Genomic DNA, 14,259 nt, shown 5'->3' on the forward strand with positions numbered 1-14,259 from the left:
GGCACCAGAGATATGTACTGTAGATATGTACGAGTCTACTCACGTGTTTCTGCAGTTCGACTAGGCTACCTACAGTTTTTTTTTAAGTTTATTTTATTCTATGACCAGGCCAGCTGCCCACAGTGTGATGTACAGGTAACTACCAAAATAAAGGAAACACCAACATGAAGTGCCTTAAGAACAGCTTCAATGCACCTTGGCATATATTCTGGAACTCTGTTGGGGGATGCGACACCATACTTCCATAAGAAATTCCATCATTTGGTGTTTTGTTAATGGTGGTGGAAAACACTCTCTGGTATCGCCCCCACAACCGCTCCAGTGACCACTCTTGCCCTGTGGATGGGGGCATTGTCATCCTATGGGGGCATAGGCATGGAAGCCAAAAATAATGGTCAGCCCAGCTTTTTTATACAAGACCCTAAGCATGATGGGATGTTAATTGCTTAATTAACTCAGGAACCATACCATACCTCAATATACTTTGAATCCCTTGTTTACTCAAGCGTTTATATTATTTTGTCAGTTACCTGTATTAGGCAACACCAGGTACAGATCTTCCTCCTCCAATCCATACCTTAACTATTATTTGGGAAAATACAAAGCTGACCCAAGATCAGAGTCTAGGGGCAACCTTATCTATAAAATGAATGCAGTCTTAAGGCAACAATAGTGCCACCTGGTGCAGAATCCTTAAACTATTTTCCAGCCCATGGTAGTGAAGTAGAGAAGGCTTCTACTATAGTGTTACTTATTCAGATACCCTAATACGAATGAATCACAGTTTTAGTTATATAAAATACATGAATATCTAATACAGCATTTGTATCTGAAATTTGTCTAATTTAGTCAAGCATGATGTTCTGCTGGCCTGCAGACCAGCTAAAATTATGAGTGAGACTGGTAACAGAAAACTGTTTAGTCAAAAATGGAACTGAAAAATATAGAGTTAAGAAGTATTACATTTCATGAAAAAAGGGATCCCAGGAAAGGTTACCCTGCAGTTTTAAGAGGTATTTGTTGTACAGGTAAAGGTGTAGGTGAAGACAGTTTTAAAAGTCATTCATAATATTCTCAATGGCTCACTAAACAGGAATGTATTACATTGATTGTAATCAATCAATCACTGAATAGCACCATATAACAGTACAATTTGAACAAAATCAGAAAAGCTAGCTTCCATAAGAAGCGTAGAAACACTAAGCATGGCCACAAAGGTATAGTGCCTATGGCCATTCATACACACTACGCTTGTCCGATTAAAAACATAAACAAATATTATTATGAGGCAAGATATGCACATTATATATAATATTTGATTCATAGAAGCTTGTAAGTTGGTTAATATGTGGGAAAGTGTGGCCACCTAAAGTCATGGCTAAAGTCCTCCAAACATTTGATGGAGCCAGGTACAGTAAGCCAATGGGACTTGACAATCTTATGTTGTCTTCTTCTTGACTGCAATCAATTGGCTTAATGTCTGCAGGCCCCAGTACAGCAGGGAGATGGAGACAAAGGCCTACAGAGAGAGAGAGGGAGAGAGAGAGAGAGAGAGAGAGGTGTTAGGCCAATGTGTTCTTTACTTTATTAGGTGTCTGTGAGTACTGACTGACTCATTTTACACCTACATCTTGTTGGGACTAGATGAGCACTTACCCCAAACAAACGTTAAAAAAAAATGTACGTATATTTCCAAAATACTCTTTGATTTGCTTCCTTCTCTTACCCTCATTTTTGGTGTACCATTGTATGCATTCATTCATGTGCACTGGACATGATGGTCAGACTGACAGATCTAGATACATACGATAGTAAGGAAGGATCAATATTATATCCGCCCCACAATTGATAAAGGAGAATAATAACACAGCATCATCTTTCACTTAATACATGACTGAAAGAAGACACAGAAGGACTGCGAGCCAGACATGGGACACATAAGGAACGGCAAAGGTTAAGGAGTAGGGCAAAGTCATCTCCCATGATGCTCTCATGTTGGGGTCAAGAAGTCGAATGCCACGGGGGAATATGCCAGAAAATTCTGCCAAAAGCTGTCCTGTGGCGCCTGTCCCTCCTCCCCCGACCCCCTTTCCCTCTGTGATCTGGCCCATAAACTGCATCCTACCTCGCAGAGCAAGCCAAACCAGGCCCCTGTCAATCACAGGCAACGGCCTGATGGGAAAAAAGCAGCGTTTCCTCTAGACGCCACAGCTGTTTTCCTCCGAGAGGGAGAGTGGGAGGGAGTGAGAGAGCACAACAGGGCCTGGAATGTCCCCCAGCTTTTCCGCCCCTCACTACCTGTCCCGGCAACAGGTTCCCCACTGAGGGAAGGAGAGGACGGAGGGAGGGAAGGAGAGGACGGAGGGAGGGAAGGAGGAGGGGGGTTGAAGAAAAGAGAAAAGAAGGAGAGGGAGGCAACCTGGGCCTGAGACCAAAGCCTCAACATCTAGGGCGGATATACCTTTTTACACTGCAGCACTTTACAGAGACATGAAGTTGTGATGTGAGCTGTACCCATCCCGGAGATGGATTGGGATCGAAAGTGAAGCAAGGCCTCAGGAGTACCCCACAAATCACATAACAGGCCGAGCTGTCTGTTGGATTGACCGGGGGTACTGTATTGGTTCTACTCCCATCTCTCTGTTGGCCGTACTAAGCTACATTTTAATAGACTTCTCTGGGAAAATACTGCATGTGGGATAGATTACATGCGGAAGCGGGGGTTTGATCGTCTGCAAATAAGCACTACGAGCAGAGAACACTGGTTCACCAAGTAGGAATCTCAACAAATCCACTCTCACTCACTTTGTTTTGATTTCAAGAGAGGGTAGTTCGTTAGAGCACCAATGAGTCAAGCAAATGGGCTCAGAGCAGGACAAATAGAAATGCATGTGATAGATCTTAATTTCTGAGTAGTTTCTGTTTTCTGGAACATACTGTTCCACGTTTCTGAGCAAGGAGGATACAGTTCTACAGTATTGTCGAGACTGCATTGACTATTCTGCCATCATGTGATAAATAAAGTGATATATTGAATAGTCAAGAAACCACCAGGTGAGAGGGTAGCCTTTCCTCTCATACCTTCCAACCTCCCTACATTGGGGTACCTGTGGCAGTCCTGGGCAGTAGGGGGTTAACATGGTGGCGCCCTGAGTTCTCCCATGCAGCTGCACTCATGATTGAAATGAAAACAGAGCAGAATTGGTGCTGTCAGGAGTGTGATATATGACTTGTAATGGGATGTTTCCAGAGCTCCCCTCCCGTCCATATGGCTAGCCTGCCTGCCCACAGTACACATTAGGAGAGAGAGAGAGAGAGAGATGCAATACTCAAACATCTGCATAACAGGGCTAGGAGATTCTTAGACACAAACACATACTCCCTCAATCGCAGGCAGGGATACACACAAGCGCACACACACGCATGTGTAGGTATGTATGCATGCATGCAGTGCATTCAGAAAGTATTCAGACCCCTTGACTTTTTCCACATTTTTTTTACGTTACAGCCTTATTCTAAAATGTATTAAAACACATTTTTTCATCATCAATCTACACACAATACCCCATAATGACAAAGCATTGTATTAAAAATGTATTAAATATAAAAAACAGAAATACTTTATTTACATAAGTATTCAGACCTTTTGCTATGAGACTCGAAATTGAGCTCAGGTGCATCCTGTTTCCATTGATCATCCTTGAGAAGTTTCTACAACTTGATTTGAGTCCACCTGTGGTAAATGAAATTGATTGGACGTGACTTGGAAAGGCACACACCTGTCTATATAAAGGTCCCACAGTTGACAGTGCGTGTCATAGCAAAAACCAAGCCATGAGGTTGAAGGAATTGTCCGTAGAGCTCCGAGACAGGATTGTGTCGAGGCACAGATCTGGGGAAGTGTACCAAAACATTTCTGCTGCATTGAAGGTCCCCAAGAGCACAGTGGCCTCCATCATTCTTAATTAGAAGAAATTTGGAACCACCAAGACTCTTCCTGAGCCGTCGGGGGAGAAGGGTCTTGGTCAGTGAGGTGACCAAAGACCCGATGATCACTCTAATATAGCTCCAGAGTTCCTCTGTGAAGATGGAAAAACCTTGCAGAAGGACAACCGTCTCTGCATCGCTCCACCAATCAGGCCTTTATGGTAGAGTGGCCAGACGAAAGCCACTCCTCAGTAAAAGACACATGAAAGCCCACTTGGAGTTTGCCAAAAGGCACCTAAAGACTCTCAGACCATGAAACAAGATTCTCTGGTATGATGAAACCAAGATTGAAATCTTTGTCCTGAATTCCAAGCGTCACGTCTGAAGGAAACCTGGTACCATCCCTACGGTGAAGCATGGGGGTGGCAGAATCATGCTTTGGTGATGTTTTTCAGCGGCAGTGACTGGGAGACTAGTCAGGATCAAGGGAAAGATGAACGGAACAAAGTACAGAGAGATCCATGATGAAGTCCTGAGTGCTCTGGAGCAGGTTCTCTGACTGGTGCGAAGGTTCACCTTCCAACAGGACAACGGCCCTAAGCACACAGCCAAGACAACGCAGGAGTGGCTTCGGGACAAATCTCTGAATGTCCTTGAGTGTGTGACGACCCTCCCACTCTGTCTGCCGTATTCTCTCTCTTTGTTCTTGTTTCCTTATTAGGATGCCGGTGGGCAGAGTTGGGAGGGTCGTCAGCTACATGGGATACACCTGGGCCCGGGTGTGTCCCATGATAAATAGACCTCTTCCACATTGATTGAGGAGACTCTCTCCATGCAGACACTTTTGTTGATTTCTGTTGTGGTAGTTTTGTGGCTTTTTGGTTATTTGCTTTGGCACCATTCAACACCCTGCACTATTACATTCAGGCATGCCAAACACTCACTTACATTACTGATTACACACACCATTGTTCATTGTTCTTAGTTAATAAATATATATTTAGATATTCCTTGTCTCCACGTTGTCTCCCTTTTGTTGCGAACTCTGAGCCGGTTCATAACAAGAGGGGACTCGTCCGGGATTTTGAACGGATTGTGTTTGGGAGAAAACGTGAAGGTAATGTTAAATTCTGTAGGTGCTTTGTTTGTATATGTTGTTAGTTTGAGTTTGGTGCTCAGTACTGGTTGCCTTTGTTTGTTTGGTTTGTGTGCTGCGTTGGAGAGAGTACATTGGTTAGTTTCCAGTCCCCTGCCCAGCCTGGAAACGCTTGTTCTACTCGCTGTTGGGACATTGGTCTGAGGAGGTGAGTGCAATCAGCTGTGTACCTCGGTGGGAGATTTGGGTAGGGTAGTGAAACGTACTACCCGGAGTTATAGTCTTTTTCCCCTGATAGGCTTAGCGATGTGTTTCATTTTGGAATATGTTGGGCATGGGTAATGTTTGTTATTTTTGTGTGGTGTCTGTGGACTGAGCAGTTGTCTCGGGGGCACATCCGTGGCTTGGTGGAATCTACCAGCGTGCTGGGGGGTTACTTCCTTGCCAGCGGGCTACAGTGCATAATTACCCACCGCAAATCTGCATGAAGACTAGGGTTGAGTTATTGTAGGTTTTGGGGAAGCTCCATATCTCATCTCTTTTCTGTGGTGCCCAGTGTGATTGTCATTTCTCTTGTTGTGGTCTGGTGTGCTCAGCAGAGGGGTTGAGCGATAATTTTTTAGCATTTACTTCTGACTATGAACTGTTGAGAAGTGACTATGAACCGTTGAGGAGTGACTATGAACCGTTGAGGAGTGACTATGAACCGTTGGGGAGTGACTATGAACCGTTGGGGAGTGACTATGAACCGTTGGGGAGTGACTATGAACCGTTGGGGAGTGACTATGAACCGTTGGGGAGTGACTATGAACCGTTGAGGAGTGACTATGAACCGTTGGGGAGTGACTATGAACCGTTGGGGAGTGACTATGAACCGTTGGGGAGTGACTATGAACCATTGGGAGATGTTCTTTTCGTTGGAGCTTGTAGTTGACGGTCTCTTGTGCGTCCTGTTCCTGAGTGTTTATGTGACTGACCATTGTTTGGTTTTGTCATGTTCTATCTTTCCTGTCTGTTCCCTCCTGGTCTTGTTTTCTTCTTTCCTCTTAAACATTGCTTCCTGTGCGCAAAGGTTACTGAGGTCTGGGGAGGAGGTTGGCTGGGGCAAGTGGAAGGTGAACATGAACCCCTCATCAATTTGGGACGCAGAGGCTGTGTCAATTTGGGACGCAGAGGCTGGTACGTTGTTCCGGGGTCCTTGTTGGTCCCCGGTTTTATGGGGGGGTGGTGTGTGACGACCCCCCCACTCTGTCTGCTGTATTCTCTCTTTGTTCTCGTTTCCTTATTAGGATGCCGGTGGGCGGAGTTGGGAGGGTCGTCAGCTACATGGGAAACACCTGGGCCCGGGTGTGTCCCATGATAAATAGACCTCTTCCACATTGATTGAGGAGACTCTCTCCATGCAGACACTTTTGTTGATTTCTGTTGTGGTAGTTTTGTGGCTTTTTGGTTATTTGCTTTGGCACCCTTCAACACCCTGCACTATTACATTCAGGCATGCAAAACACTCACTTACACTACTGATTACTGATTACACACACCATTGTTCATTGTTTTTAGTTACTTTAGTTAATAAATATATATTTTGATATTCCTTGTCTCCACGTTGTCTCCCTTTTGTTGCAACTCTGAGCCGGTTCGTAACAAGTGGCCAAGCAAGAGCCCTGGCTTGAACCGGATCGAACATCTCTGGAGAGACCTGAAAATAGCTGTGCAGCGACGCTCCCCATCAAACCTGACAGAGCTTGACAGGTTCTGCAGAGAAGAATGGGAGAAACACCCCAAATCAAATTGTTTTAGTCACATGCGCCGAATACAACAGGTGTAGACCTTACAGCGTAATGCTTACTAAAAGTAACAAGTAATTAAAGAACTGCAGTAAAATAACAATAGCGAGACTATATACAGGGGGGTACTGGTACAGAGTCAATGTGCGGGGGCACCGGTTAGATGAGGTAATATGTACATGTAGGTAGAGTTATTAAAGTGACTATGCATAGATGATAACAACAGAGTAGCAGTGGTGTAAAAGATGGGGTGGATGCAAATAGTCTGGGTAGCCAATACTATATAGGTGTCCCAAGCTTGTAGCATCATACCAAAGAAGACTCAAGACTGTAATCGCTGCCAAAGGTGCTTCAACAAAGTACTTGGTAAATGGTCTGAATAGGTATGTAAATGTGATGTTTTTATTAAATTTGCTAATATATCTAAAAACCTGTTTTTGCTTTCTCATTACAGGGAATTGTGTGTAGATTGATGAGAGAAAATAACTATTAGTCTATTTTAGAATAAGGCTGTAACTTAACAAAATGTGGAAAAACTCAAGGGGTCTGAATACTTTCCGAATGTACCGTACATGCACTCAAATACACACACATGCTCGAAGGTAGGCACATGTACATGTATGTAGCAAACACGCTCCTCTCCTGCTGGGTCTAGTTCCTCCCTCTTCACTATAAGCAGACACACTTGACTCCTGTCTTTGAACCCAGTCAACAGAGAGATGCTGAGCAGGTTAACGTCTTTCCAGAGAGGCTACTCTGTCTGGTGCTTAACAACTGTACAAGAGCCATGGGAAACACTCCAACACACACATACAGAAACACAGATAAACGGAGACACACACACAAATGCACATATGCACGCATGCGCAGACACCCACATAACACACATATTGCTTGTGCAGTAGTAATGTAGCAAAATAGTCATGATTAAGTTACAAAGGGACAAAGTGTCTCAGTCTACTCTTTCCACTCTTATCAGCACTATTTTCTCCAAGGATGTCAGAGGACAGATCCAAGGCCACTACAAACCTATACGGTCATGAGGCCTTTCCCCTTTCTACTGTTCTGCAGTCAGCGAAAGTGAAGGATAATTCACCATCCCGACCTCCTGGCTGTGTGTGTCTACACACTATTACACTGTCATTACTGCAAAAGCCATAGGCTTGGCACATTCTAAAGCCTCAGCCATGGAAGTTTAGGGCCATGTCTCAAATGGCACCCTGTTTTCTTTATAGTGCACTACTTTTGAGCAAAAGTAGTACACCTTATAGGGAATAGGATGCCATTTGGGATGCACATTGTAAGCCTCAGCCATGAACGTCTCGATCTTACTAATACCCATAATGCTCTGGGTGGCTCCAGCGGTGAGGCGGCCTACTCCGGAGAGCGCAGGCGGAAAGTTGGCAGCCGCGGCGCGATGGGTGCGGGTCCAGAAACAAGGGATGAAAAAACAAAGGAGCGAGAAGGAGAGAGAGGGGGAGACTTCTGCCTGGCAAAATCAAGCCCGGTGTGCTTTGATGGAGCAATCAGGCCAAGCCAGGGCCCTAGAACTAGAGTCTCAGCGGACGTTCTGTAAATCAGTTCAATGGGATTCCACAGAGAAGGGCGAAGATGGATGGAACCCCAGGGGCTTGTGAGAGAGAGAGAGAGAGAGAGAGAGAGAACAATTCTTGCCTCCCTCCTTCCCTTCCTTCGCTCCACCTCTGTCTTCTCCTCCCTCTCATCCTCTACTCTATCAGCATATTGTACTGTAGGAACCTGGAGCATGATCACATTCAAACATCCTGGCTAGTGGCTAGTAGTGGCCGGGGACTTTAATGCATGGAAACTTAAATCCGTTTTACCTCATTTCTGCCAGCATGATAAATGTGCAACCAGAGGAAAAATAAGTCTAGACCACCTTTACTCCATAAGAAGAGATACGTACATACAAAGCTCTCCCCCACCCTCCATTTGGTAAATCTGACCATAATTCTATCCTCCTGATCCCTGCTTACAAGCAAAAACTAAAGCAGGAATCACCAGTGACTCAGTCAATAAAGAAGCAGTCAGATGATGCAGATGCTAAGCTACAGGACTGTTTTGCCAGCACACACTGGCATATGTTCCGGGATTCTAGAGTGCTAGAGGCATCATTACAGAACTTGGTTCGATTCCAGGTTGTATCACAACCGGCCGTGATTGGGAGTCCCATAGGGCGGCGCACAATTGGCCCAGCTTCGTCTGAGTTAGGGTTTGACCGGGGTAGGCCGTCATTGTAAATAAGAATTTGTTCTTAACTGACTTGCCTAGTTAAAAAAAGGTTACAATTCTTCCGATGGCATTCAGGAGTATACCACATCAGTCACTGGCTTCATCAATAAAAATCGATGACGTCGTCCCCACAGTGACCATATGTACATACCCCAACCAGAAGCCATGGATTACAGCAACATCCCCACTGAGCTAAAGGGAAGAGCTGCCGCTTTCAAGGAGCGGAACTCTAACCCGGACGCATATAAGAAATCCTGCTATGCCCTCAGACGAACCAAAAAATACACAAAGCGTTTGAATCGTACTACACCGGCTCCGATGCTCGTCGGATGTGGCAGGGCTTGCAAACTATTACAGACTACAAAGGGAAGCATAGCCGCAAGCTGCCCAGTGACACATGCCTACCAGACAAGCTAAATTACTGGAAAGCAACACTGAAGCACGCATGAGAGCATCAGCAGTTCCGGACGACTGTGTGATCACGCTCTCCGTAGCCGATGTGAGTAAGACCTTTAAACAGGTCATCATTCACAAGGCCACAGGGCCAGACGGATTACCAGGACGTGCACACCGAGCATGCACTGATCAACTGGCAAGTGTCTTCACAGACATTTTTAGTGGTAAGGATAAGTAACACATCTGTCACACTGACCCTCAACACGGAGGCCCCTCAGGGGTGCATGCTCAGTCCACTCTTGTACTCCCTGTTCAACCATGACTGCATAGCCAGGCACGACTCCAACACCATCATTAAGTTTGCCGACGACACAACAGTGGTAGGCCTGATCACCATGTCATGACGTGCCCTGGGGGGAGGATCATAGCCCCCCCCCCCCTCTCTGTCTCTCCACAGTTTTATGACTTTACAACAGGTCATAAATACCTATTAGAAACTGCCATGCAGTATTGAGAGAGTCTACCAGAACAAAGAGAGACTTGGCCAAACTCCTAAATCCCCGAAATGGGAGAATTAAACAATATTTCCACTTTTGAAAATGTGGGAATGGTCCATGGACACTTAAGGGACAGTTATGACGAGTGTGTTTCATTTGGTGATCTCATGAAGGACAGGCAACACACATAATGGTATCTCTTGAAGTGTACATTTCCCATTTCTAAAATATTGTGAAACGTATGTGATTAAACATGAAACTATTTGTGAAAAGATGTAATGAAATATTAACCTTCTAAATGAGAGTATGGATTTTCAGATAAAGATTAACTAGTCAGTGGCCACACCCCCACAATCCCAGACATCACATTAGGCGTCATAGAACCACCCCTTCTTCGACAGAGGATAAAACCCACTCCTGAAGAAATTCACACCAGACTAGAAAACATGCAGCTGACACAACATGTTTAAATAGTTGGCACTACAACTCTACCAAAGGACAAGACCATACCACATGGAGTATTGGCTACACGGCTGGAAATGGTTAAACTCTGAGACTATCGATCACTACAGAATAAGAGCAAATCTTAGACGTATAATTACTAGTCTGGAGCTAGAAGTTACGTAAGTCTAGAACAAGAATACCGACCACCGCCGAAGCATCTATTCCATGACAACATTTCTGAATGATACTCTGAAGTATCCATCCTAACCACTTACAACCACGAAAGACATTGTGACTTATGGGAAAGTTAACCAGAGACTCTGATGAACCCTACAGGACGATTGAGGATTCCAACAGAGAAGACAACAACGACATATATAAATATATATACATTGCAATTATTCTCGAATGAGCGGACGTTCACGTGCAAAGGATTAGCATTTCAATGAATATAATTATAGACTGTGTGTAGTGAATCCATTTAGTCTTTCCCACTCTCTCAGTCCCCACCCCTTTCCTTTGACGACCAAGCCGTCATATCGGCTTAGCCCACTAGGGACTTTTCTGTCATTGTTAGTAACCAATATCTACTGTTTGTTTGTGATGTATTTCTGTGATTATTCAGTTAGTTAGTAAATAAATAATTAAGCCAATTTGTATATTGCTGATTCATTATAGAAACTAGGGTTCGTGCAGATGACCAAGAACTTTACGAAGTTCAGATGAGACTGATAGAAGGGAAAGAATAATTCATGACTGATTGATGACTGAAATGTAAGAGATTTTTAGATCTCTAAGAGTTCATTCGGAAGACGGAACTCCTTAAATAAACTTCTCCGTGGTGCCCCAGGTTATTAATGAGTTAATTGTTGCATGATTTAATTAAATCACGTAATCAATTAAATGTTAGGTAATCAATTTGATAAAATAACATGTCATCACATTAATGATAGTCACAGACACGACAACCGACAACGATGAGACAGCCTATAGGGAGGAGGTCAGAGACCTGGCCGTGTTATGCCATGATAACAACCTCTCCCTCAACGTGATCAAGACATAGGAGATGATTGTGGACTACAGGAAAAGGAGGACCGAGCACGCCCCCATTCTCATCAACAGGACTGTAATGGAGCAGGTTGCTTGGTGTCCATATCACCAACAAACTAGCATGGCCCAAACACACCAAGACAGTTGTGAAGAGGGAACGACAAAGCCTTTTTCCCCTCAGGAGACTGAAAAGATTTGGCATAGGTCCTCAGAAAGTTCTATAGCTGCACCACTGAGAGCATCTTGACTGGTTGCATTACTGCCTGGTATGGCAACTGCTCGGCCTCCAACCGCAAGGCACTACAGAAGGTAGTGCGTACGGCCCAGTACATCACTGGGGCCAAGATTCCTGCCATCCAGGACCTCTATACCAGGCACTGTCAGAGGAAGGCCCTAAAAATTGTCAAAGACGCCAGCCACCCTAGTCATAGACTGTTCTCTCTGCTACCGCATGGCAAGCGGTACCGGAGCGCCAAGTCTAGGTCCAAAAGGCTTCTTAACAGCTTCTACCCCCAAGCCATATGACTCCTGAACAACAAATCAAATGGCTACGCAGACTATTTCTTACTTATCTATTCTTACTTATTTTTCTTAAAACTGCATTGTTGGTTAAGAACTTGTAAGTAAACATTTCACTGTAAGGTCTACACCTGTTGTATTCAGCGCATGTGACAAATAACATTTGATTTGTACTGGGGTTGGAATAGCATGACAGATTAGCGTAGGGCTTTGTGGTCCTCCTTTACTCCTCGTCATCCTCTTTTTCCTCATCTACCTCCTCATGAGTCAATGACAAAACATCTGTGACGAATTCCCAAGAACAACATTAGGAGAAAGTTACAGATACACAAATATACCCCCCCAGAAATGCTAACCTCCCCTGTTATTGTAATGGTGAGAGGTTAGCATGTCTTGGGGGTGTGATATAAAATGCTAACCTCCCCTGTTATTGTAATGGTGAGAGGTTAGCATGTCTTCAGGGTATGATATTTGTGCATCTCTAACATTCTCAATTCCAAAAGTGCTGGAGTACAGAGTCAAAATAATGTAAAAAATTGTCACTGTCACAATTTTTTTGGAGCTCACTGTATATGTTATTACATTGATTAGATTAGAAAGTGAGTATGTGTGTTTGTGGGTGTGCGTGTGTGCATGTCTGTGTTTTTGTTTCTTTTTTTTGGGTAAGCTCCCCTGCAACAAAGATTGCCTTGCATTATATGATTCACTGTGAGCAAGGATCTCTACACTTAGAAAAAAGGGTTCCAAAACGGTCTTTGAACTATTTTGGGTTCCAAGTAAAAACCCTCTGGGGCAAGGGTTCTACTTGGAACCAAATAGGATTCTACCTGGAACCAAAAAGGGTTCTTTAAAGGGTTCTCCTATGGGGACAGTCGAAGAAACATTTTAGGTTCTAAACAGCACCTTTTTTTCTAAGATTGTAGGCCTTAGAAATAAACACTTCAATCCCCAGTGTCTGTCTGTATCTATGGCTTCAGTTTATTATATTTTTCTACGACTGGCCATGCTTTCCACCTGGCTACCCCTACTGCAGTCAACAGCACTGCACCCCCCACAGCTACTCGCCCAAGCCTTCTCCATTTCTCCTTCTCCCAAATCCATTCAGCTGATGTTCTGAAAGAGCTGCAAAATCTGGACCCCTACAAATCAGCCGGGCTAGACAATCTGGACCCTTTCTTTCTAAAATTATCTGCCGAAATTATTGCAACCCCTATTACTACCCTGTTCAACCTCTCTTTCGTGTCGTCTAAGATTCCCATAGATTGGAAAGCAGCTGCTGTTATCCCCCTCTTCAAAGGAGGGGACCCTCTTGACCCAAATTGCTATAGACCTATATCGATCCTACCCTGCCTTTCTAAGGTCTTCGAAAGCCAAGTCAACAAACAGATTACTGACCATTTCGAATCCCACCGCACCTTCTCCGCTATGCAATCTGGTTTTAGAGCTGGTCATGGGTGCACCTCAGCCACGCTCAAGGTCCTAAACGATATCGTAACCGCCATCGATAAGAAACAATACTGTGCTGCCGTTTTCATTGACCTGGCCAAAGCTTTCGACTCTGTCAACCACCACATCCTCATCGGCAGACTCAATAGCCTTGGTTTCTCTAATGATTGCGTCGCCTGGTTCACCAACTACTTCTCTGATAGAGTTCAGTGTGTCAAATCGGAGGGCCTGTTGTCCGAACCTCTGGCAGTCTCTATGGGGGGTGCCGCAGGGTTCAATTCTTGGGCCAACTCTTTTCTCTGTATACATCAATGATGTCGCTCTTGCTGCTGGTGAGTCTCTGATCCACCTCAACGCAGACGACACCATTCTGTATACTTCTGGCCCTTCTTTGGACACTGTGTTAACAACTCTCCAGACGAGCTTCAATGCCATACAACTCTCCTTCCGTGGCCTCCAACTGCTCCTAAATACAAGTAAAACTAAATGCATGCTCTTCAACAGATCGCTGCCTGCACCTGCCCGCCTGTCCTGCATCACTACTCTGGACGGTTCTGACTTAGAATATGTGGACAACTACAAATACCTAGGTGTCTGGTTAGACTGTAAACTCTCCTTCCAGACTCACATCAAACATCTCCAATCCAAAGTTAAATCAAGAATTGGCTTCCTATTTCGCAACAAAGCATCCTTCACTCATGCTGCCAAACATACCCTCGTAAAACTGACCATCCTACCAATCCTCGACTTTGGCGATGTCATTTACAAAATAGCCTCCAATACCCTACTCAACAAACTGGATGCAGTCTATCACAGTGCCATCCGTTATCCTGTTAGGGCTAGG

The 14,259-nt window shown here is 44.5% G+C and overlaps 1 protein-coding gene across 2 annotated transcripts in view; it reads right to left on the reverse strand.

The window, feature by feature from the left end:
* Window positions 1-904: 904 nt before the first annotated feature.
* The window catches only part of LOC106582276 (alkylglycerol monooxygenase), a 43,077-nt gene continuing 29,722 nt past the window's right edge, over window positions 905-14,259 (reverse strand). For both annotated transcript variants that reach the window (XM_082962698.1, XM_014165187.3), the window contains exon 13: window positions 905-1,519. In XM_082962698.1, coding sequence (XP_082818824.1) covers window positions 1,439-1,519 — 81 coding nt within the window. In that variant the 3' untranslated portion in view covers window positions 905-1,438. The remainder of the gene's footprint in view (window positions 1,520-14,259) is intronic.

This window comes from Salmo salar, chromosome 02 (assembly GCF_965601325.2).
Source record: "Salmo salar chromosome 02, fSalSal1, whole genome shotgun sequence".
NCBI classification, from domain to species: Eukaryota; Metazoa; Chordata; class Actinopteri; order Salmoniformes; family Salmonidae; genus Salmo; species Salmo salar.